Source organism: Gadus chalcogrammus, unplaced genomic scaffold (assembly GCF_026213295.1).
Source record: "Gadus chalcogrammus isolate NIFS_2021 unplaced genomic scaffold, NIFS_Gcha_1.0 GACHA032, whole genome shotgun sequence".
Classification (NCBI taxonomy): Eukaryota; Metazoa; Chordata; class Actinopteri; order Gadiformes; family Gadidae; genus Gadus; species Gadus chalcogrammus.
Window position 1 is genome coordinate 29,115 of NW_026613467.1, and position 23,858 is coordinate 52,972.

A 23,858-nucleotide genomic window follows, 5' to 3' on the forward strand; every position below is an offset into this window, starting at 1 on the left:
GTCCTCATGATGCAGAAACTGGCCGCCATTCCTGTGACGGCGTTCTGTGGAGAAGCGTCCAGGAGCCGCTTTGAGAAGTACATCCGTCTGTGTTTCATCAAGGTGAGGAGCGCCACTATGCCCCTCACTCTGCTCCTCAAATCAAACCTCCAGGTCAGCGCCTGATTTAACGAGGTTGGCCTTCTTCTGGTCCTCCACAGCGAGACGAGACACTGGACGCAGCAGAAGACATCATCAGGAACTGGAAGAACTAGGAGGTGAAACATCTCACCGCTAACTCAGGAGGTGAAACATCTACCTCGAAGGGCCGAAGCCAGGGTTTAGGATTTAGTGAAGTCCAGAATTTGTTCTTTCAATGGAGCTTATTTACTGCATTTCTGGATGGGCGAAATTCATAGCAAAAGGACTCCTAAAAACACAACCCATGCTAGACACTAACTACACACAAACTCATTCATAATTAAATAGATGCAGAGGGACTTGTTAAAACTGCACCATGTGTCATCATTTAGAGTGTGTGTGTGTGTGTGTGTGTGTGTGTGTGTGTGTGTGTGTGTGTGTGTGTGTGTGTGTGTGTGTGTGTGTGTGTGTGTGTGTGTGTGTGTGTGTGTGTGTGTGTGGTCTATGTTTTCAACTCCTGATAAACAGTTAAATAGCGCCGATAGATAATATAAATATTTTTTCTTTAAATATCCTGTTTTTTATTAAGGAAATGAAGGCACAGAGATCCTGACATCCGTGACCTCATAGCTACGGCCATGCTTACTCGGGAGGTGAATCAACTACCATAGCAGAACTAGAATGTGAAAATAGTTTATATTTATTTTGTCATTGGACAAATGCAATGAATCGAAGAGAAGAAGGATTTGATGGAAGAGGGCCCTGTGGTCTTCTAAAGTAAACCCTCTTCTAAAGGATATTCTGGGTCCAAACACCACTGTTCTGCTACATCACACATCGATCTCGACTGCTGTGAAATTTAGAATTAAAGTGTGCCTTTCTGTACAAACCTTATTGTCATGTGATCTCTCATGGTCTCCTCATCATAGGCTGTTATAAAAATTATTCGTTTCGACAAATTTGACATTTCCTTGCGAAGTAGTATCATTACTGGTGTGTAGCGCCCTCTGCTGGGCAGACTGGTTCTGCTCAGCGACTCGGACACCAGTCGCACCACAGCGCACGTGGTGTTGTTGCCCATCAGAGAGACGGGATCATTGATCCAAGATGTAAGTTTTAGTAAGTTAGCTGTATGTGTAAAATAAAGTTATCAAAGGTTGTTTCATCTGAAGACCTGTGTTAGCCTCTACTTGGTCGAGAGACATTTCAGTGGTTTCCAACAGCAACCCGGCGACGTCACCGATCAATCGATATGTCATGGTGAGTATCGATGTCTTCTCTTTCCGAGCACACGTCAACGTTTGTTCAAATTAGTTAATTGGACTAAAGTTCGTATTACATCCGAAACGTTCACTGAACCCTTGCTAGTGGCTGAACGCCTCTCAGGACAGTATGAGTGACTTTGAAAATGACTGTCAAAGACCCATAGAACAAAATAAACGATGTTAATATATGTCTGGATGAGCAGAAGGCTCATATACTGGCTCGAGTCAAACACAATATATAATGTAAACTGGCTCTAGTCCAACAAAATGTATTGTAGCGCCAGGGCTATGTTCATTGTATTGTTTATACCACTGCTATTGGTTGCTGATGAGTTCCCATCATGCTTTGCTTTGTGAGGAGTTAGTGAGGATGATTATGGTGCGTTCCAGAGCCCATCCAAAACAATGGGATGTGGGACTTATCCTACCTGAACTGCACTAGCTCCTACTTGGTGAAGTGGGGGTAGGCCGATCACCCCCCAGTTCGCTAGTAGGGGGTTCCACTTCGACGGTGGGATGTTCCACTTCGACAGGCATTCCAGTGCACTTTTCTTAGTTGGAGGTAGGACGTCCCACTGGTTTGGATGGGCGCTGGAACGCACCAAAAGTCAATGTCAGTTTCTTGGTTAAGTTAGGTCTTGGGCAATGATACAATAAAGTCAATGAAAGAATATCACGCCTCTGCTTTTGACTTCCGCCACAGTATAATATGTACTGGCTCGAGTCCAACATAATATAATATAGATTGGAACCAGACCTGCTATACCATAGTATATAATATATGTAACATTTTCTATTTGGGCCCTAAAGTATGACTGTCCCGTGGGTAAATCTCATGTGTTGTTGTTAGCTTCACTGACTCGTACGCCACGGTTTCACTCTTACAAATCATTATCCCAAGATGAAATATTATAGACATGCATAGATTCACCTTAATCCTTTGAGCCAGGTGTGGGCAACCTTATTGTTTCAGGATTCAAAGAATCTGATGAATTATTGATTCCATTCGACTGAACTATGGTCCAACACTTCCAATCCACCTCTGTAGAGTCTGGAAGACCAACTGTGACTGAGGTTATATAAATACAATGGACTTGACCTGTGGGTTAACCTGTACGAAGAGCCTTGTTAATTAGCTTGTGACATAGTCACAGTGTTGAGCAGATTTTCCATGAAATATTAATGTATAATCTGAAAAATACCTTTTAAGAAAAGTGAATGATTTGGGCAATCGCTTTTCTTAATTGGATAAACTAAATAAATATGATCTCAGTGGGGATAGTAGGCCTATTTGTAATCATGTGTTAGACCCTCGTCATTCAGTTGAAGTACCACTAGAGGGAGACAGAGTACAGGACTTGACATGTTTTCTGTAAACCGGGGAAGAAAAACATTTGCATTGATGCTGATATTAAACCTGCATCAAAACTAGCATCAGATTACATTTTCAAGTAACAAATTTAACTGATGAAAACGGAATTGTCTTCACATTATTGTCTATTCGTCTAAATTGTGGCTGGATGTTCTTGGGAACCTTGTATGGCCATGGCCCTAGCTTTTCTGTGCTGTCAATAAAATACCTTGTTAGTATAGCATCTGTTTCTGAGAAATATTCACTTTAAATACTTTGGAAGTTGCCAGTACTGCTATGATCGAAGATAGTTCACAAAGTTTTAAACCTATAATTTACATTATATTGAGTAATTTCGCAAACATCTTACAAGTATAGTAAAAGGTATTAAACAAGGCTTCAAGTCATCCCTGGTGTGTGTGTGTGTGTGTGTGTGTGTGTGTGTGTGTGTGTGTGTGTGTGTGTGTGTGTGTGTGTGTGTGTGTGTGTGTGTGTGTGTGTGTGTGTGTGTGTGTGTGTGTGTGTGTGTGTGTGTGTGTGTGCGCGCGCGCCGTGTTAACCTTCGCTAGTTGAATAATGTCCTGAGTGGGTTTGTGAATACTCATCAGGCAACAAAAGGTTGCGAGAGAGTGAAACACAATCAGTGTTTCCTCCAACCATCCACCTGGTTGTAATAAACATGTGGAGTCGGCCGAGCTGTCGGCACTGAGCCCTCTGGTTACTATGCATGTGAGCTAGTGTCGGCCCGCTGTCGCTGGTTCAGACACTGTGGCTGTTCAGTCATGAATAGAGTCAACCAGCGCCTAGCATGACCTTTAGGAGACACACATGGGCTGAGTTCATAAACATGAGCACCGGATCACTATCACCGGTGTGTGTGTGTGTGTGTGTGTGTGTGTGTGTGTGTGTGTGTGTGTGTGTGTGTGTGTGTGTGTGTGTGTGTGTGTGTGTGTGTGTGTGTGTGTGTGTGTGTGTGTGTGTGTGTGTGTGTGTTCATATTGTGAATACTTTCTATAAAGTAAATCTCCCTTATCCATCCATCTAGAAAATATATATATAGAAAATGACGACGTTTAGATGAAAATAGATGTTAACATTAGAGATAGTGGAAACAATTAGATGTGTAGGGAAGGAGTTGATTAATCAAGCTATTTGCCCAACACGGTTAAAGACAATAAGTTAAGCGGTGAGATAAGGTAATATCAGGTGTAAGGTGTCGTGTTCGTCTGATTAAATGGCGCTCTACGACCCATCAGCCCGCTGGTTTAAATCATGTTGCTGGGAACAACAGAGCGATCCGTCCTCCGTGGGATCGCACCGCGGCCGCGCCCGGCCCCAGCAGCTCAGATTAGCCGTCTGATGAATGGTATTATCCTCATAATGATTCATCTCAATCACCGTCTCACGCCACAATGGCTGATTAGAGCCCCAACGAGCTCGTTATTATTACCCATAAACCCCAGCGCACGTTGGGGCCTCTCCCATGTGACCTCTGCATGTCAGTGTGGCCCGCGCGCTGAGATACCGCCCGGGCAGCGTGCGCTCTGATTGGCTGGCTGGGGCAGCGGGGAGGAGCGGGGAACAGCAGTTGCTCTTCGGGGAGCGCGCGTGCGACGGCCTCGGAGTTTGATGTGCTCCGGGTGGAACGCCGTGGTGCTGATGTCGGGAGGTGGATGTAGTATTAGTGATGTCCGAACAAGCTAAAGGCTAAGCTAGTGTTGTTTACATGACGGCTAGCCTTGTTACAGAGGAATAACTTTATTCCAGTTATTTAGAGGAGTTGGAGATTATTGTCTTTAGCTTCTAGCTAACAAGGCAACCAACAAAAGTAACAGATTTTTGAAGTTGTGGATTCATTGAGTCGCTGTCCTTTTGTGCGTTTTGGTCCGTTTATAAACCTGCTCATTAAAGGATATGAGGATTTGAAAAATGACACCGTGTGAGTTTTAAGCCGAGAGCGGACAACAAATGATGTCCTCGCTCACCCCGGCCATATGGCGAGTGCCACACACACACACACACACACACACACACACACACACACACACACACACACACACACACACACACACACACACACACACACACACACACACACACACACACACACACACACACACACACACACACACACAGAGGGAGAGCGCGCTGGACACATAATTAATTGGTGGCTTCTGCCATTTATTTCCCGGACTAGATTTAGTCCTAATTGGGAGGAGGTGGTGGTGGTGGTGGTGGAGGAGGAGGTTGTGGAGGGATGTCTGTGGGAATGTGAGGATGCTGATGGAGCAGACAGCACCACAAGCCCATCTGGCTGCAATACTGTACCCATACCCCTAGCGGTACTTTGGAGTACTGCAGGCGGTACTCTGAAAATGTAAAAAAAAAGAAAGAAGAATATTCAAATATTTTTGAATATTTGAATGAGCAAGTTGAAATTCTTAAAGCTAGACTCGCATACATTATTTATGTTCATTTCATTAGTTTTTCTCTCAAACATTTGTGTCTGGAAGGGGGTTCTCAGCTGAAAAAATATCTTGGAGGGGGTACACTAGTAGAAAAAGTGGAAGAACCACCACCGTGAACAAACCGTTGTAAGATGTTCAAACACCGTATCTTCTGTTTCTCTTTCGTAGCGTCTATGGTTTTGATATCGTTTTGTACGTTGTATCGGTCACAGTGGATTTAATCAGATGTCGTTACATCCTCTGCTGAGCTAAATTGATGTTTTAGCGGTTTGTCGTTTACAGACACGAGGCCGATGTGCAACGAGTCCACGTCGTCCAGCGTGTTTCACTGGTGTTCATTTAAAGTGTGTGTTTAATTACCAGAGGCTTGTGTTGTTTGCACACACATCTCTCCCCAACTCCACCAGCACACCTAATCAAATCCAGGAAAACAATTCAATCATGTTAATTGATTTTTAAATGGGATGGGAATCCTGCCGAGGCGAACATTAATCTAGCGTGACTCCGGAGAAGGTCGTACTGCCGCTACCTGGAATTCTAAAGACGGCTTTCAGGATGTTTAAAATACTAAATAACAGTTTACTTTAATACAATTATGTTTATGTGATGTCCTCATGTTGTCAGGTGTCTGAATCACCAAAATAAAACCAGCAGTACGATATCATGTAACCAAACGACATTCAGTGTTTAGCCTCTTAAGCTCCAGCCTATTTTTAATTGTCTATTTTTTTCTCATTAATGTGCTTGGTGTTTGAGTTGTGTTTGGAGTGTGTAAAAATGACTTATATGTACTTGTAGCGGAGTTTCTCATGTTTAATTTGATATGACTATTTCTACATATAAGGCCGATGTTGTGCGCCTTTGGCTGCGAGAGCGATCACGTCCTTCCCAAATCTGGGGAACCTCGAGATTAATAGGTTCGAAAAACCAAAATACTTTTATTTTGTAATTTCTCCCACTGTCCAGCTCATCAACTTCCTCAAAAGAACACTTAAATTCAGTCTTAACATCCTATTTATTCAAGTGCAGTTGATTAAGTCTTAAGTGAACACTTAATCATCTTTCTTAAAGGACACTTCGGATGTGTTCCAGTCATGTAAGACGATTCTTTGTCTCATGTATCAGCTCTGCGGCTAACGCTAAGCTCTGCGGCTAACGGTAGCCCAGCCGTAGCGCGGCGGCGCTGGGGTTAATGAGGGCCAGACGCCCCTGGTCCCGTCCGCTCTGCTCCAGTCCCCCACGCCCCTGACCCGCTGGACGGGGACTGAGGGGGACACGCTGGTACCCCCAGAGCCCGGAGGGCTGAGGGGGACACGCTGGTACCCCCAGAGCCCTGAGGGCTGCGGGGGACACGCTGGTACCCCCAGAGCCCGGAGGGCTGCGGGGGACACGCTGGTACCCCCAGAGCCCTGACACATCTAAGGGAGGGCCCTACTTCATCACCCACCTCCCCGGACCAAACCTGCTTCCTCCCTCTCCTACCTTCTCCTCCCCTCACCTCCCCTCTCCCCTCTTTTTCCTCCTTCCCTCCCTCCTCCCCTTCTCCCCCTTCCCTCACCCTCACTCTTCCCTCCCTCCTCCCCTTCTCCCCCTTCCCTCACCCTCACTCTCCCCTCCCTCCTCCCCTTCTCCCCCTTCCCTCACCCTCACTCTTCCCTCCCTCCTCCCCTTCTCCCCCTTCCCTCACCCTCAATCTTCCCTCCCTCCTCCCCTTCTCCCCCTTCCCTCACCCTCATTCTTCCCTCCCTCCTCCCCTTCTCCCCCTTCCCTCACCCTCACTCTTCCCTCCCTCCTCCCCTTCTCCCCCTTCCCTCACCCTCACTCTTCCCTCCCTCCTCCCCTTCTCCCCCTTCCCTCACCCTCACTCTTCCCTCCCTCCTCCCCTTCTCCCCCTTCCCTCACCCTCACTCTTCCCTCCCTCCTCCCCTTCTCCCCCTTCCCTCACCCTCACTCTTCCCTCCCTCCTCCCCTTCTCCCCCTTCCCTCACCCTCACTCTTCCCTCCCTCCTCCCCTTCTCCCCCTTCCCTCACCCTCACTCTTCCCTCCCTCCTCCCCTTCTCCCCCTTCCCTCACCCTCACTCTTCCATCCCATCTTCTCTTACTGACTCCTTCGCCGATCTCTCCCATGCCTCCCCCCTCCATATCTCCCCCATCTTTATGCTACCTCCACCTCCCTCTCCCCTCTTCCTCCCTCTCTCCTCTCTTCCCCCCCCCTCCCTCCTCCCCCTCCCTCCCTCCCTCTCTTATCTCTCTCTCCTCCCCATTCTCTCCTCTGCCTCCCCCCTCTCCCTCCATCTCTCCCCCCCTCTCCCCCATCTTCCCGCTCTGATTTGTGAGCCCAGATTAATCAGAGCACGGGGGTCTGATGAAGTTGAGCCGTTATTGGTCCAAATTTAAGCAACCATCTTTTATTGTCTCCATCATTCATTACGGGGGGGGGGGGGGGGGTCTGTGCCAATTATGCAAATGAAGCTGCACAGTTTTGCAGATTACTTCATTGTGAGCGTGGGTTTAATGATTCAACGATAATAAGCTTGCGGTTCCTTTAATTTTCCGAGGCTTTGTTTCAATTTGTTCTGAGTCCAGAATCTGTGAGCTGCTGTTAACCCCCCCCCCATGGCCAGTGCCCTCCCTGCAAGCCCCCCCCCCCTCACCTTAAATCAGGCATGCTTTATTTACATTTACATTTAGAGCATTTAGCAGACGCTTTTATCCAAAGCGACTTACAATAAGTACATTTGTCAGAAGAAAGAGAAACAACAATACATCTCTGTCGGTACAGTAAGGATGTTCATAGAACCAAGCACTAACTATCACTAGGTTAACCCATTCCCCGTAGACAACACAGAGAGCTAGGGTAAGATGATACACAATGCTAACTACTGTTTTCAACTGCATGGAAAACACCACCATATTGATCTGTTAACTTCAGATCGAATTCAGAGTTCTTACAATCTTCATACTCCAGTTGAGTTGAGTGTTTCAATGTTTTAAAGGTTTAGTTGGGAGGCTGGGTGTAAATTGGTGTTACGTGGCGGTGTTGATGGGATGACACGCCAGCAGGTGAAAAGACGCTAACCTGAACAGACGTCAGTCTCACTGCTGACACTGGAATCCTTCTTCTCCCACTTTACAAAACGTGTAGATGAGCTTATCTTCCTCGGATGATTGAGAGTCCAATATGTACAACATGGGTACACACACAAGAGCAGGAGGAGCTAGGAATCCTAACCAGTCCATCGACCTGTACTACGCCTGTACTACATCCACCTGTACTCCATCACCTGTACTCCTGTACTCCATCACCTGTACTCCATCAGCAGTACATCACCCTGTACTTCATCCACCTCGACTTCACCGCCCTGTACAATCAATCCAGAACTCTCTCACTCTCTCTCTCTCTCTCTCTCTCTCTCTCTCTCTCTCTCTCTCTCTCTCTCTCTCTCTCTCTCTCTCTCTCTCTCTCTCTCTCTCTCTCTCTCTCTCTCTCTCTCTCTCTCTCTCTCTCTCTCTCTCTCTCTCTCTCTCTCTCTCTCTCACCGGGCTGTACGCGCCGTGCTGTACGCGCCGTTCGTCACGGACGGACCGTAGCCCGGGGGGGGCTGGGAACAGCTGTCTGGGCTAACGAGGCCGTCGCCACGGAGACCGGCGAGGGCGGCGGTGGCGTAGCGCGGCGCCACGCGGCCGCGGGACACGTAAATCAGGACCTAACGAGGAGCAACGCCATTAGAGTAATTAACGGAGCGCCCATCTCCCGCTGTCAGCCCTCAGCTCCCACAGCGCCGACGTCACTCCGGTCGGAAGCGGTTCAGTCGGGTTCTGATGTCACTCTGGTTTGAAGCTGTTCAGTCCGGTTCCTAGTTAGCTTAGTTTTAGTTTCTCAGTTTTCAGTCGGTCCCGTTTGTATGCTTCAACGTTCTGGAACTTCAAGCTGCGCCGTGAATTATAAATGAACCGGTAATTACCGTTATCATTTTGTTTTTAATTGGTACAAAGTTTTGGGCAGATCGGTGTCATCGTTGTTAATTACACACATTTATTATCACATTTGTGTGTTAATGTATATTTCTACATATATGTAAATATATCTAGATATACAGTACGTAGCCTACATATATACATGTTCTCTCAGTCTCTTAGTAATGTGACACATATCAAGTCAAACTGGGAATGGGCGGGACAAACACAGAAGGCACGTGATTGGATCCCACAGTATTGAATCGTCGACGGTCACTGCCCACCAGTAAGGCCACCACTCCCAGCAGGAACCCGATTGGACGGAATGTCGGAACAGTTGTATAACACGACCTAATAAGGTAGAACAAAGGTAAATGTTTAGTCTGACTGATTGAGAGGTTGGATTGAACGTGAACCAGTGAGTGATCTCCGCTCCGCACAGCGCCGGTGGTGTTCTGCACGGAGCGCGTTCCCGACATGACAAATGACCTTCTCCACTAATGTGAGGGAAAGGCCACAGGCCATTCTGCGTAATTAACGACGCGGAGAACAGCGCGGTCGGGGCGCTGACCTACTCCAGAGCTTACTTGGAGGTACAGTATGTTTGATGTGGCCTTGTAGGCCGCTAATTGATTCAGACGGCTCCTATTCGCCTACATGTTGGGGTTCATGCCCGGGTACCAATATGACTTGTGCTCGTGATTTATGAAGCTTGTTTTATGATGTCCTCAAGGGGTATGTTATGTAAATAGTGTTTTACATTTTGTGTATAAAATTGGGGAACCACACACACACACACACACACACACACACACACACACACACACACACACACACACACTGCATGAATCCATTAGTGATATTCAATTGGATCAATAACCCGATCATCCGCCTTCCTGTCTGAGGGATTGCGTGAGACGGGTTCAGCAGGCGGAGCACCGTGCGGATCTCCCTCCCGCTCAAACGTCTCGTTATGGGATGGTTCCACCACCGTGGAGCGCCTCTCCAGAGGAGCTGCTGGCCGGAGGGTAAGCACCCGGGGCTGACCTCTAACCCCAGCCCTACAGGTGCTGCTTCGTTTCCCGTCCTGACGTTAACCGACCAGACCGCTCTGCAGAACCCGCCGTTCACACTGGCCCGCCGTTTCACCGCCATCATCTCAGAGCGTGGGGTTTTTACAGGCCTGTGCGCTGGTAATTGGAGTTAAATAAAACTCAATCGGAGCTATCCATCAGGGCGGGACGGCGGGCGGGACGGCTGTGGGAACGGAGGTCCAGAGTTTGTCTTGGCTCTGGAGATAGTGCGGCGCGCCGTGTCGCTGCGCTCCCCACAACAAGCCCCCGCTTTCAAAGGTTAGCTAGTTATGCAGTGTCAGACGCAGTGCTATCCGAGGAGAGCCTCTACGCACTTCACTTGGACACATTAGTGTCTGAAAGTCAACATTTGTTATAGCAGGAAGGAAAAAAAAGCCAAATGGCAATTATACTCGCAAAGGTTAGACATCTGCTGTTTATTTATTTATTATATGGTGTTGTGTAAGCTAACTATGTCCTAGCGCAGACGTTCCTTGAAAACTCTGAAGCTACGCTGTTTGGGCTAGCTTGGTCCTGGCGTGGAGGTAGCATGGTCAACTCTGAAGCTACGCTGTTTGGGCTAGCTTGGTCCTGGCGTGGAGGTAGCATGGTCAACTCTGAAGCTACGCTGTTTGGGCTAGCTTGGTCCTGGCGTGGAGGTAGCATGGTCAACTCTGAAGCTACGCTGTTTGGGCTAGCTTGGTCCTGGCGTGGAGGTAGCATGGTCAACTCTGAAGCTACGCTGTTTGGGCTAGCTTGGTCCTGGCGTGGAGGTAGCATGGTCAACTCTGAAGCTACGCTGTTTGGGCTAGCTTGGTCCTGGCGTGGAGGTAGCATGGTCAACTCTTAAGCTACTTGGGTGGATTTCACTGTAGTGTTATGAGTGTATTAATATAATGATGCACGTAATAATCCCCCGAATTGGATGACTCGGGTTGGGGTTAGAGTTCATCTGATCTTATCTTACTAAGGGGAAATGTATTAGGTCTCAACCTAACTAAAATGTTATTGTCGAATATATTAATCGCAAAATGCACTCCAAATTTTCCGAAAGCAATCGTTTTATACGTTCTGAGACAGAGATAATCTTCCAAATAGTTCCTTTTTGGGAATATTTAGGTTGGATTACGTGATAGAAGGCCTAAAAGTTGATCAATTACCGAAACTAATACATTTTCTGTTGATTGACTCATTGGCTAATAGTTTCAGCACTGGAATGACTTTCAACTCATTGGGTTGCATTATTTTAAAATATGAGATTACATTAGGTAGAGTCCTTCCAGATCATTGTGCATCTGAGTATGATGCGGTTGCAGTATTCTGACCGATACTGTCAAAGGGGTTTAGTTTTAATTTGTTTTTTTGTGTTTTCTACACGGAGTGCTTTTGAAAGCAGAAGCACTTTATTTAAGGGCTTTGTCTGCAGTTGGCCTCTCCATCATTCTATTACTTATGTAGCCGTCATAACCTAATGGCTGAAGGACGGCCGCCATCTGCTCTGGGTCTGTGGCCGGAGGTTCACCCTCTCACACACGTGGGCTTCAGAGAGACCTTCTTCAGGGTCGGGGTCAGGGTCAGGGGTCAGGGGTCAGCATCCAATGAAGCTTTTTGAGACTAAGTCAGAAGGAGTGATACAAATAGGGTGTGTGTGTGTGTGTGTGTGTGTGTGTGTGTGTGTGTGTGTGTGTGTGTGTGTGTGTGTGTGTGTGTGTGTGTGTGTGTGTGTGTGTGTGTGTGTGTGTGTGTGTGTGTGTGTGTGTGTGTGTGGAGAGAGATGGACAACCTGTCCCATTGCAGAGTTTTATAACAACATGGGCTGGGCGGGGCTAAAGTACCCCAATGTGGGGTGGGTGTGGCTAAAAGACTACCACATGTTGGTCCGGTCTGGGGTGGGCGGGGCCTCCCTGCGGGTGGGTGGGGCCTCCTTGGGTGGGAGTGGTCCTGGATTTGAAGGACCCATTGCTGTGACCCTCGGGTTGTGACCAGAACCACGACCCAGAAGGACTGCGTCTCCCTCCAGTACAGATGAATCATCTCAGCTCTACCGTGTTTAACAAAACTCGCAAACTAAAGTTACAAACTGTAGGCGTTTCTCTCTGACGTCTTTATGAGGCCGAAGTTTGGTGTGACGCGGATTATGGGATTGATATATCATTTATGATTTGTATAGTGGGCTAAAAATGGCCCTGATTGCTTTGATTCTCTCTCCCTCCCTCTACCTTCACCATCTCTCTGCCTCCCTCTTCATCTCTCCCCTCCGGCTGTTTCTCTCTCTCTCTCTCTCTCTCTCTCTCTCTCTCTCTCTCTCTCTCTCTCTCTCTCTCTCTCTCTCTCTCTCTCTCTCTCTCTCTCTCTCTCTCTCTCTCTCTCTCTCTCTCTCTCTCTCTCTCTACCCCCCCCCCCCCCCCTCCTCATTTATTCCTCGCCCTTGAGAGAGAAAAGGCGCAGTCGGCACATTAGTGAGTCAATGCAAAGCCATATTATGTTTAATTAGCTAGTTTATATAATGAGGTGTTCGTTCCTAGCGCTGTGAGCCGCACATCTGCACCGATAACTCAGCAATCACCACGCCGACCGGGGGGGGGGGGGCACGCACCCACCCCACCAGACTTACTTACTCAGAGATGAATTATGTCTCGCCGCCGTCTTCCAGAGGCCATTAATTAAAGCCGGTGGCGTTGCGCTCTTTTTCTTAATTTCATGTACCATTAGCATAATAAACACGATTTGAGTTAGCACAATGTGCTCATTCTAATGGATGCTATTTATTCAACTTTATTATTTAAAGCGGCGGTAATGGAGGAGGAGGTGGGGGGGAGGGGGTCCCCGACGTCCCCACAGGGGCTGCGGTCGCCCACACAGACGTGGCCCTCAGCGTTTGGCTAGCACACTTGCGCAGAGCTAAGTTCAAGCTCATGCTGTTAGCTTGGCGCTAGCCCGGCTACGAGCGCTCCAGGAGCGCTCGTAGCCGGGCTAACGCCAAGCTAACAGCATGAGTAGTATGACTTCACCAGGATAGCTCGTAGCTGTGCTAACGCTGAGCTAACACCATGAACGGCTCTGAGCATTCCAGGAGAGCTCATCGCTGTGCTAGCGCCGAGCTAACAGCATGAACTTCTTTCAGCTTTCTAGGAGAGCTCGTAGCCAACAACAGCATGAGCGGCTATGAGCCCCTAGCCACTCAGCACTCTGAGCGGACCAGGGTTTGATAGTCCTGTGTCTGGGAGGGGTTCATTGCAGCGCGAGGGGACAGACGTTACGGTGGGTGAACACGTTGTGCAACGCACAGCAAAGGGAACGCATCTTAGCATTGTGTAGCGTCTTATCCTAGCTATCTCTGTTGTCTACGGGGAAAGGGTTAACCTAGTGGTTGTTAGTGTTTGGCACTTGGTTCTATGAACATCCTTACTGTACCGACAGAGATATATTGTTGTTTCTCTTTCTTCTGAAATATTGTAAGTCGCTTTGGATAAAAGCGTCTTCTGAACGCCCTGAAGGTAAGTGTAGTGTAAAGGCCCCGACGGGAGCAGGGGTACCGTTCTCCAGGGGCACCGTTCTCCAGGGGTACCGTTCACCAGGGGTACCGTTCTGCAGGGGCACCGTTCTCCAGGGGTACCGTTCTCCAGGGGTACCGTTCTCCAGGGGTACCATTCTCCAGGGGTACCGTTCTCCAGGGGTACCGTTCAGCAGGGGCACGGTTCCCCTCAAAGGTTCTCCTCCGCTGACGATGTGTGAGAACGAGAACGGCACGAGGCCTTCTCGCGCGTCGAGGTCCGGCCCCGTTCCCCCGCTCGCTAAACGTTCCTCCTTCGTTGGAACAATCACGGACCCCGGCTCCCACGCCGGTCGGGAATCCCCCCCGACCTTCCAGCGCTCGCCCGGAGGCAAGACGTCGTTAGCCTCATCGTTAGGGACAGGTACATCGTTAGCGTAGCGTAGCTCCGGCCCGTAGCCTAGTTCCAACGACCCCCCCCCCCCCCTCCCCCAGCACGCCATGGCCCGGACGGCCGCACCACCCGCCAGGACTCGGCTGGAGGAGAAACCAGTCGCAACCGGTACCGCCGCTAAACAGTCAGTAAGGCTAGCCTGCCGTTTGTCCTGGGGCAAATATTTACACAAAAAAAGAAAACACGTATCCTAGCGGCGCCCGGTGCGCTCCTCACTCCATCACCTGCTGTGAGTCGGGGGCCGCTGCCCCCCGGGGGCGACGGGGAAAGGCGTCCTGACTGGCCGGCGGGAACACGCGGCCACGCTCCGGGTTCCAGGATTAATTGTGGAATGAATTAGGGGACGCGAGGAGGCTATGGCCTACTTTATCCCCGATGAAGCATGAATTAAAGTGGGCCAGGTGAGGACAAGGGGAGCTGGTGTGTCTCTTATTGTCCCACATACACCTCCTCCTCCTCCTCCCCCCTCATTGCTATTCAGATGTTCGTTAGAGAGAGGGGAGAGTCACACCGCCAGCCCTACGTCGCTGTGTGCGTATCGCTCTCATGGAGGAATGGAAATTCACTTTCATCGCCTCATTATTTAGAAGTGTTTTTATGGCTTTGACTGTGTTCGTTTATGCCTCCGCCTTCATTTGCCTGTTTTAATTACTAGTTATGTTGTGACTGTTTCATGGCTGCCCACACGATACCTACACTATACCCAGGGGGAGGTAGGAAGAGGAAAGGCAGACAGACACATTGACAGGTTGACAGACAGATACAGACAGACAGACGGTCATATAGGCAGGGGGACAGACAGACAGACAGACAGACTGTACTCACTCCTTTCCTGGACGTTTCCTCTGCGTTTCAAACGGCCTTGCTGCTTTGGACCGTGTTGTCTGAAGTATGCCTCTGAGACGCTTCACAGCGTAATCGTGATAAGTACATGAATATATATAAATATATATAGTAAACGTCTCCATCGAAACACTGTTGACAAGGAGAGCTTTCAGCTAACCACATGCCTAAGGATGATATCTTCGAGAAATGAAAAGAAAATTGAACGTCCTTTTTTTTAAATTGACTTCCATTTAGTAGAATGTGGGGGAGGGTATTATCGGCAGTCACTTTGGGTGAGGGGGGGGGGGGGGGGGTCTGTCGTTACGGACGGGCTGGGGGAGGGAGGGGGAGGGAGAGGTGGAGGCGGGGGGGGAGACACAGCTCAGGGTGTCAAGCGCTGAGTGGAAAACTCCTGACACCCAAATGACACCCAAACCCATTACTGTCTTCCTGGGAGTCGATGCCCAGAACAACTCAAGCCCTGTACACCTCTTCTTCTTCCTCCTCCTCCTCCTCCTCCTCCTCCTCCTCCTCCTCCTCCTCCTCCTCCTCCTCCTCCTCCTCCTCCTCCTCCTCCTCCTCCTCCTCCTCCTCACCCTCCTCCTCACCCTCTTCCTGATCCTGGTTGAATGTTCCTGAAGCTGATACCGTATCTGAGGATGTCGTACGTTGGAGCCCTAAAAGTGTGAACTTGAAGACTTAGTTATGATATCATTTTTACTTATATTATTTTTTACGTTTTTGATCGTGTTTTAATACACAATTCCATAATTGTAATGTGCAGATAATGAGTGAGGTGTTAAATCCTTCATATCTCACATGTCTCAGAACTAAATGAACGTCTCAGAGGGAAGCCTTCAGTAGGATTGAGATATTGTATGTTTCCATCCGGTCCTACTGAGGGGGAGGAGGGGGTGGGGGGGGGGGGGGGGGATCGATGGTGACGGTGCTTGTATTACCTCCCCCCCCCCCCCCCCCCTTCGGGGTGGGGTGGCGCCGCTCCGCCTGCCGATCGATGTTGCGGCTGACGGAGGTTTGGACTGGTGTTGTGTTTACATACAGTGGTGACCCCACCCCCCCCCCCCCCCCACCCAACCACACCAATCAGCACCCGGCCCCACCCAGCATCCACCTCCACCCAACCCCACACCCCCACAAGCCTCCAACCCCCCCACCTACACCACCCGCACCGATCATCCACCTCCATCCAACCACACCACCCCAACCCAGCACTCCATCCTAGCCCACTACACCACCCTACAGGACAGACCCCCGTCTCATCCTAGCCCACTACACCACCCTACAGGACAGACCCCCGTCTCATCCTAGCCCACTACACCACCCTACAGGACAGACCCCCGTCTCTGGTTCTGGTGGAATATCAGACTGTATCTATTAGGGATAGGGATGTCTGCTCTGGGTCGTCTAGTGATGTCTGCTCTGGGTCTGATAGGGATGTCTGCTCTGGGTTGGCTAGCGATGTCTGCTCTGGGTCGGCTGGTGATGTCTGCTCTGGGTCGGCTAGTGATGTCTGCTCTTGGTCTGATAGGGATGTCTGCTCTGGGTCGGCTAGCGATGTCTGCCTCTGAGCGATGGGCAGACGGATTGCGATGGACTGTGTGGGCGACCGCGAGACGCTGCGGTTTCCTGATTCAGACCGCACATCACCGGGGGAGGGGGGGAGGAGGGGGGAGGAACCAGACCACTTATCAACGGGAGTGGGAGGGGGGAGGACCCAGACCCCTGCCCTCTTCAGATGGATTCAGTATGGGGGAGAGGAGGGAGGGGGGGGGAGGAGTGGGAGCTGCGCTGTGTTCCTGGGACTGCGGGGTGTCGGGTGTCATTAGCCCAGCGAGACGCGGGGGGGGGGGACCGCAGATCAATGGGCCTGCACCCACGCATTAGGCAGCAGCCGCCCCCCCCCCCCCCCCCCCCGTCTGATCGGTTTACTGCCAACCAGCACCACCGCACTGGCCCTGTCCCCGACCACACCCAACACCACCCCCACCACCCCGACCGCTGGCCTTACTGGAAACAACCCTGGCTTTGTTGTGGTGAAATTAATCCCCCCCCACAGCCCCCACCCCCATCACTTCATACAACCAAATATATAATATATATATATATATGTATGTATGTCTGGAGGACCTCCACCAGCCCGTAGCCAAGACCCCGGCCAGAGAGACGTTCTACATGGGCTTTAGTCCGGGTTTTAAAATCAGATCTGATTATATATATTGTATATATATATATATATATGTTGTGGTCATTTTATCCCCTGCTGGTTCAGGGAGAGAATGGCCTTATTTGGGCCTTCCTCTTGGTTTGGACTTGATTGTTTTACACTTTCTTCTCCTTTTCCTCCCGCTGGTCTGAAGCCCGTTGAGGACCTCGACTACAGTAGAGCTTCATTTGGTCTGGATGAGCTGTGAGGACGACGCGTTGTTCCTCCCCCCCTCAAGGCTCAGTTCAGCTGGACCCCCATGTCGGGTTAGATTAGGAGTGTTTCGGGAAAGTGTTGCGTTTGAGAACCATCATGTTGGCTCTCTCGACGCACGCCGGAGTCACGGCGAGCATCCTGGAAGAGGGAGGGGAGGGGAGGGGGGGGGAGGGGGGAGATGGGTTCAGAGAAATATTGGATTCTGTGCGATCCAAACATGATCGACGTGTTTGGACTGGAGCCGTCCTCCACCAGAGATACCCCACACTCAGAGAGACGGGCGGAAACCCAAGCCCTGCCCTGTCTCTCTCCGCCCGCAGCCTGTCTCTCTCTCTCCGCCCGCAGACCTGTCTCTCTCTCTGTCTCTGGGTGTGACCAGGACTCCAACTGAGTCTCTGAGTAATGACCCAGACAACAGACGGGTTGAATGATGCAATGAATGAATGTAGTACTCACTCATTCATTATACAACAAAAGTATCAAAGTGATTACAGAACGAACCGAACCGAGTGCCATGTGGTCCTTCACATTCAATGGACACACTGTGTGTGTGTGTGTGTGTGTGTGTGTGTGTGTGTGTGTGTGTGTGTGTGTGTGTGTGTGTGTGTGTGTGTGTGTGTGTGTGTGTGTGTGTGTGTGTGTGTGTGTGTGTGTGTGTGTGTGTGACTGGCTACAGAGTGTGTGTGTGTTATAGCAACAGATCATAACACACTGACGTCGATTTGCAGCTTATTTAATTCCCAGTGTACAGGAACCCATGTGACCAGGAAGTGAAACAAACCTTTTTACGACATCCTTGGTCAGTTCCTCACTCCTGCGTGTGTGTGTGTGTGCGTGTGTGTGTGCGTGTGTGTGTGCACGTGCGTGCGTGCGTGCGTGCGTGCGCACGTGCGTGCGTGCGGCCGCTACAGGAGTGGATTAATATTTCAGAGGGGTTGCATCAGCTAAGTGACGCGGTCACAATGACAGCGGCTCGCCGTCTGAATTAAAGATGTACTCTGCCACTGGGCGATGGCGGCCGCATTAGATTAGCCCCCAGCCCTAATCTGTCACACGGGGGCCCGAGTCCTGGCCGCGCAGCCCCACACCGGCCCCCAGCCGGTCCTGTAATGGGGAGCCATCGATCGGCGGGCCCCGGCTGATTGAGTTAGATAATTAAAAGGCTCAGTTGTATCACTTCCATTAGGACTGTTTGTGTTGCTGCTGCTGTGTTGTGTTGCTGCGCGCCACCTGGACTCTCCAAGGGGAGGGTGGCCGCCATCTCGGCTCACTACGGGGTCGGCCGTTTGGTCCGTTTGGTCGGTCTACACTTTAATGCATTTTTAATCAGTGTTGATATCGAGGCCTTGGATTTATAACGGAAAAGGGGAAACAGTTTCTCTGTTGTCAAGACTGGTCTCTAGTCTGGGTCACAGGTCAGGGTGTCTGGGCTCTAGTCTCTGGTCTCTAGTCTCTGGTCTCTAGTCTCTAGTCTCTCTAGTCTACCTAGTCTCTCTAGTCTCTAGTCTCTCTAGTCTCTAGTCTTCCTGGTCTCCGGTCTCCCTGGTTTCTGGTGTCCGGTCTCTGGTCTCCCTAGTCTATCTGGTCGCTGGTCTCTGGTTACTGGTCTCTAATCTCTGATCTCTCTACTCTAGTCTCTGGTCCAGGTCCTCTGGTCTCTAGTCTCTAGTCTCTGGTCTCTGGTCTCTGGTCTCTAGTCTCTATACTCTGGTCTCTAGTCTCTGGTCCAGGTCCTCTGGTCTCTAGTCTCTGGTCTCTAGTCTCTAGTCTCTAGTCTCTGGTCTCTAGTCTCTAGTCTCTGGTCTCTGGTCTCTGGTCCTGGTCCTCTCCTATGGGTTCAGTTCTGGGTGTCTCCTGCGGTCTCCACGGCGATGGATCAGCAGATAAGGTGTTGCAATGAATCTGTGCGGTTCGAGTTCCTCAGCAGGCGGCGGGTAGAGCCGACAGACGCCAGGTCACATGGGGCCAAGGGGGCGGAGCCTGGAGCAGGAAACGGACGGGAGGTGGACCTCAGTCTCTTTTCTCCAAGAGAAAACCGCCTTCTCATTGGCCGATATATGCTGAGCTGTGCTTTCTAACCGACAGATTTCAAGGCTTTAGTTTTGTTGGAACCAAGCAGTCTGGGGTGCGTTTGTTAAATCGATCGAAATACTCAAAGTGTGGATCTGTGTCCCTGCAGGTGTGGTCCGGTGTGGGTCTAATTGGACGCGGTGGGCCCCGGGGCCCCTGAGAGAGCGAGACGGCCTCGTTACTCTAGGGGCCGTTTCCCCCCCCCCCTCGGCGGCGGCTAATCAACCGATGACACGGCCCTCGCACTGAGGCCCCGCCCCCCTCCTGTCCTCCATTTTGAAAGGGAATCTCTGAGTTGGTCGCCGACGCGCGCTTTGATCCCCGATGTTGTTTTAACTCGACTGTTATGAACGTTACGCAAAGAGATGTGAGAGTGACAGTCGGGCCGAGCACGTGATCGGAGAACCGAGAGAATATTAGATGGTGGACGTGTTCCACGGATCTGTGATCGCATGTCGTCTTTAACCCCTGATCACATGAAGCCCCCCGTCAGAGGGGAGGGGGGGGGGGGGCTGAGAGGGGGGGGAGACAGCGCTGGCTGACTGAAGCTGAATCCACACATCTCTGGAAAGAGGAATCTTCTGAAAGGGAACTCGCTTTGAAACCGGGCTTAATCACCTCAGGATGACGTTCTGTTTACTCAGAGACACTAAATATATTTAGATAACTGTACGTGCTGATATCGATCAAGATCCATAAAGCAGAGACTGAGTCTGTATAATCACGTGTGTGTGTGTGTGTGTGTGTGTGCGTGTGTGCGTGTACGCGCAATATAAGATTCACTCTGATGTTTGATGAATATCTGTGTCACTGCGAAAAGTACAGGACAGTATTGTGAATTGAATAAGCAAAGTCTCACTATAAATGTGAAAAAAGGTGCAGTTTTGCTTGAAAGTAAACTCGGCATCCCATAATACTGCCAGGGCCATAACCAATGGAGGTAGTCCTGGTTTTGTGAGTACTTCTGTTGTGTCGGGATGTGTACCCCTTCGTTAGCCCCCCGTCCCGACTCTCTGAGACCGTGTGTTCAACGGAGGCGTGTGCTTCATCACAGAGGTGTTTGAGATTTAAACAGCCAAGAAAAACATGAGCTAGGTGTGAGCACCGCTAATATTTCTGTTTCTAATTAACACTTTTCATTTCTATTTACCAAAACCGTACGCACAGCTAGTCACAGCTGAGGAGCAACACTTTGACAGCTCATTATGTACTGTATGTTCTAGACGTTTATCCGTTTCACAGACGCTTGGATCCGCTATACGGTGATACAACAGAGAGATGTTCTATCGTTTAGTCATTTCACAGACGCTTGTGTCCATTGGGGAGTGTGTGTGTGGATGATGGCTGGTTGAAGCAGACTCACCTGGTCTGGGTCGGACTGACTGGACTCTGGGGCTGGTGAGGGGCTGGTGAGGCTGCACACCTGTTGCACAGAGATGTAGTAGTATTACGTTAAGGTATCTTGCTCAAGGATCCCTTAAGGTAAATTGAGGTCATTGGGGATCGAACCGAGAACCTTTTGGCAGCATTGTTGTTTTTTGCAACTGTGCTTGGTATTTCTGACAAAGGTTTACTTTCATCTATAGTTTTTTGCTAAGTTAAATTTGGACAACATTTTTTTATCCATGTGCTTTCAATTCAAACGACAGCAGACAACATATTCCCCCCTTTGCTGTCACACTGAGAAAAACAGAACAGATTTTTTGCACCTAATATACAGAACGCCAATTATTCCCTGAATCTGTTGAAGTACGACTCAACCTGACACAAACTGCACAATAGAACCTGTTAACAAAACTGTCTTTTCTATTAATGAAAGCGGTTCTTTCATTACAATAAGTCCTTGGAACTCAAACCTTGAAGCTCTCACTAGGGGTTTGCGTTCCTTCGTTCAACAGACGCTTTATCCAAAGTCACTTCCAAGCTAGGCTGGGAACAATGTAAGTAGATAATCACTTTCCTTACAATCAATAACTGCAGAAACATTCCAAGTCCTGAACGACCAAGTTTAATAAAAACTACTGGGGGAGAGTAGAGTAGCTGTAGGAATCCAAATCAAGGAATCATTAGGGGATTTACTTCTGTATATTTCTAGATTTGGATAAATTAGTTGCATTCTTGTTACAAAATGTCAACAAAGTGTGTTCTAAACTCCAGAGGGTTGTAAACTCGTGTCAATGTAATATGATTGGACGCCTAGAGAGAGTCTTCCTGCTGAGTCTGAGCTGATGATGATGATGATGGTGATGATGATGATGATGATGATGATGGTGGTGTTGATGGCTGTGCTCATGCAGGCGATACTGTTCCTCTCAACGTCTCCACTGCGACAGGTTTATCTCCCTGGGAAGGACGCGCGGTCACATGACCCGGAGGACTCCCTTATCTGAGGAAGTGAGCTGACGACATGGCGTCCTGTCGGCTGGCCAGAGGTCCATGGAGGTGAGCTCATCTGGGGTACGGACCGGAGCCTCACAAGGTCAGCACCACACTGAGGAAGTTAGGGAGGGACGGTCATTCACAGAAAACCAAAGTCGTTTAAAGAACAAAGTCAAATTAAAGCATAATTTGATATAATATAAAAATTGCAATAAGTAATATAATATAATAAAAGACTATCGTTCATTATACCAATCTTTAAGTTTATGATTTGATATGCATAGAGGTGGTCTAATAAATATGCATATTGTTGATTAATTTGACCATAAACAGTTAAAACAAATTAAAGAGTGGTCCTCCACAATAAAAGTGTACAACATTTGAATTCTTTTTTTTTTTTAAATTGTTCAGCTTTTTAGAACAAATTCAGAGACGAGCACCAAAATGAAGTAACCTAGCAACCTGGAGGGTGTGGCCTCCTAGAACCATAAAACACCCTAATAACCTCCAGAACGCTGCCTCCTCTGTGCCCTCTCCGTCCGGCCCGCTGAGAGCAGTGAAACCCCTCTGAACCAGCCTGGATGTGTTCGTTACCTTATGATGATGAATTTGCTGTCAGGACGTCGCGGGTTCGATGCCCGCGCAGACCTGTCCGTTCGGCGGCGCGGGGCGGCGGCGGCGGTTGAGGCTAACGTAGCGTGGCGTGCGCTACGTCACCGCTCCTGAGTGCGCTCTGTTGTCCTAATTTGATAAATGCTTTCCCTGTGAGAGCCTGTCTGCTCCCCTTACAAGAGGCCCCAGATTATGACCAAAGCCATCGCGCCGCGAGCTAATGTAATCACAAACACAACAGCACTTTACACGCCGTCTGCTGCGCCCGCCGCTAATAGAAACAATACAAGGCCCCGCTCCGGCCGGCTCCCCCTCTCCTCCTCTAATGGAACGCCACCGCAGCAAACACATTCATTTAATCACAATCCCTCCCCCTTCAAAGTAAAAGCACCCGAGCAAGGCCCCAGAATGAGAGTCTAATGACCCATGAGCAATAAGCAAGTGTTTGAGTAAATGTACTCTTGGTCTGAGAGAGAGAGAGAGAGAGAGAGAGAGAGAGAGAGAGAGAGAGAGAGAGAGAGAGAGAGAGAGAGAGAGAGAGAGAGAGAGAGAGAGAGAGAGAGAGAGAGAGAGAGAGAGAGAGAGAGAGAGAGAGAGAGAGAGAGAGAGAGAGAGAGAGAGAGAGCTTTTTACAGAGTAGCGTATCAATATTTTAAGTAAGGCTTTCCCCTGCGTTGGCGGCTAACTGGATTAGCGTGTTGATGGCTCCTGACAGTGTGCTGTTAGCCATCCTCCATTTTGCCTGTCATCCAGTGGTCCCTGGGTGCGTTGCGGAGCACCGTTATATTTCATAATTTGTTTTGCTATCAGGGCTGATTTGTAAACGCGCAAATTCTAATTAGCGATAGCTGCAGTTTTCTAATTTATTAAATATGAAGCGATTCTTGCGGCGGTTGCGGCGCCTTCGCCCCCCGGCCCAAGATGGAAGTTTGTGGTATGCAAATCCCCCCCCCCCCCCCCACGCCTTCGGTTGTCAGCACTTTTTAAACGTCCCGTTTCAGACGTCGGAAGCCCGTTTTTCTCTCGTTTGTTTTTTATCTTCTCCCGTAACTCGGTGTTGACTCTCGTCAGATCGGCGGCCGCGGTTTCCGTCGGGTTCCGGCGCTTTGTGTAAACTGATTAGAGGTGGCTTAACATCAGCCCTGACACATCAAAGCACGCCGGTCGTTCTCCCAGACGCACAAACACACAACATGTTGTGCCTCTCTGATTATGAGTTAGGGCTTCGCTAAGCCGATCGTACACTCCAACGTTTTGGGTTTCTGACAGTTCTCCGACCCGCTCTCCTCATCGCCGGATTCCACCGGCGCCTCCGACGGTACCTTCATCCGGTCCGCCCATCACTTAGCT

At 49.6% G+C, this 23,858-nt stretch overlaps 1 protein-coding gene across 6 annotated transcripts in view; it reads left to right on the forward strand.

Annotated features, from left to right (window-relative positions):
• The window catches only part of LOC130377985 (kynurenine--oxoglutarate transaminase 3-like), a 28,373-nt gene extending 6,432 nt beyond the window's left edge, over nucleotides 1–21,941 (forward strand). For 4 of the 6 annotated variants that reach the window (XM_056584933.1, XM_056584934.1, XM_056584935.1 and 1 more), the window contains exons 13-15: nucleotides 16–102; nucleotides 201–285; nucleotides 710–1,480. In XM_056584933.1, the coding sequence (XP_056440908.1) occupies nucleotides 16–102; nucleotides 201–254 (141 nt within the window). In that variant the 3' untranslated portion in view covers nucleotides 255–285; nucleotides 710–1,480. Of the gene's footprint in view, nucleotides 1–15; nucleotides 103–200; nucleotides 286–709; nucleotides 1,482–21,850 lie in introns of those variants that run through there. The other 2 variants (XR_008894441.1, XM_056584931.1) reach the window with 2 other exon arrangements.
• The last annotated feature ends 1,917 nt before the right edge of the window (nucleotides 21,942–23,858 follow it).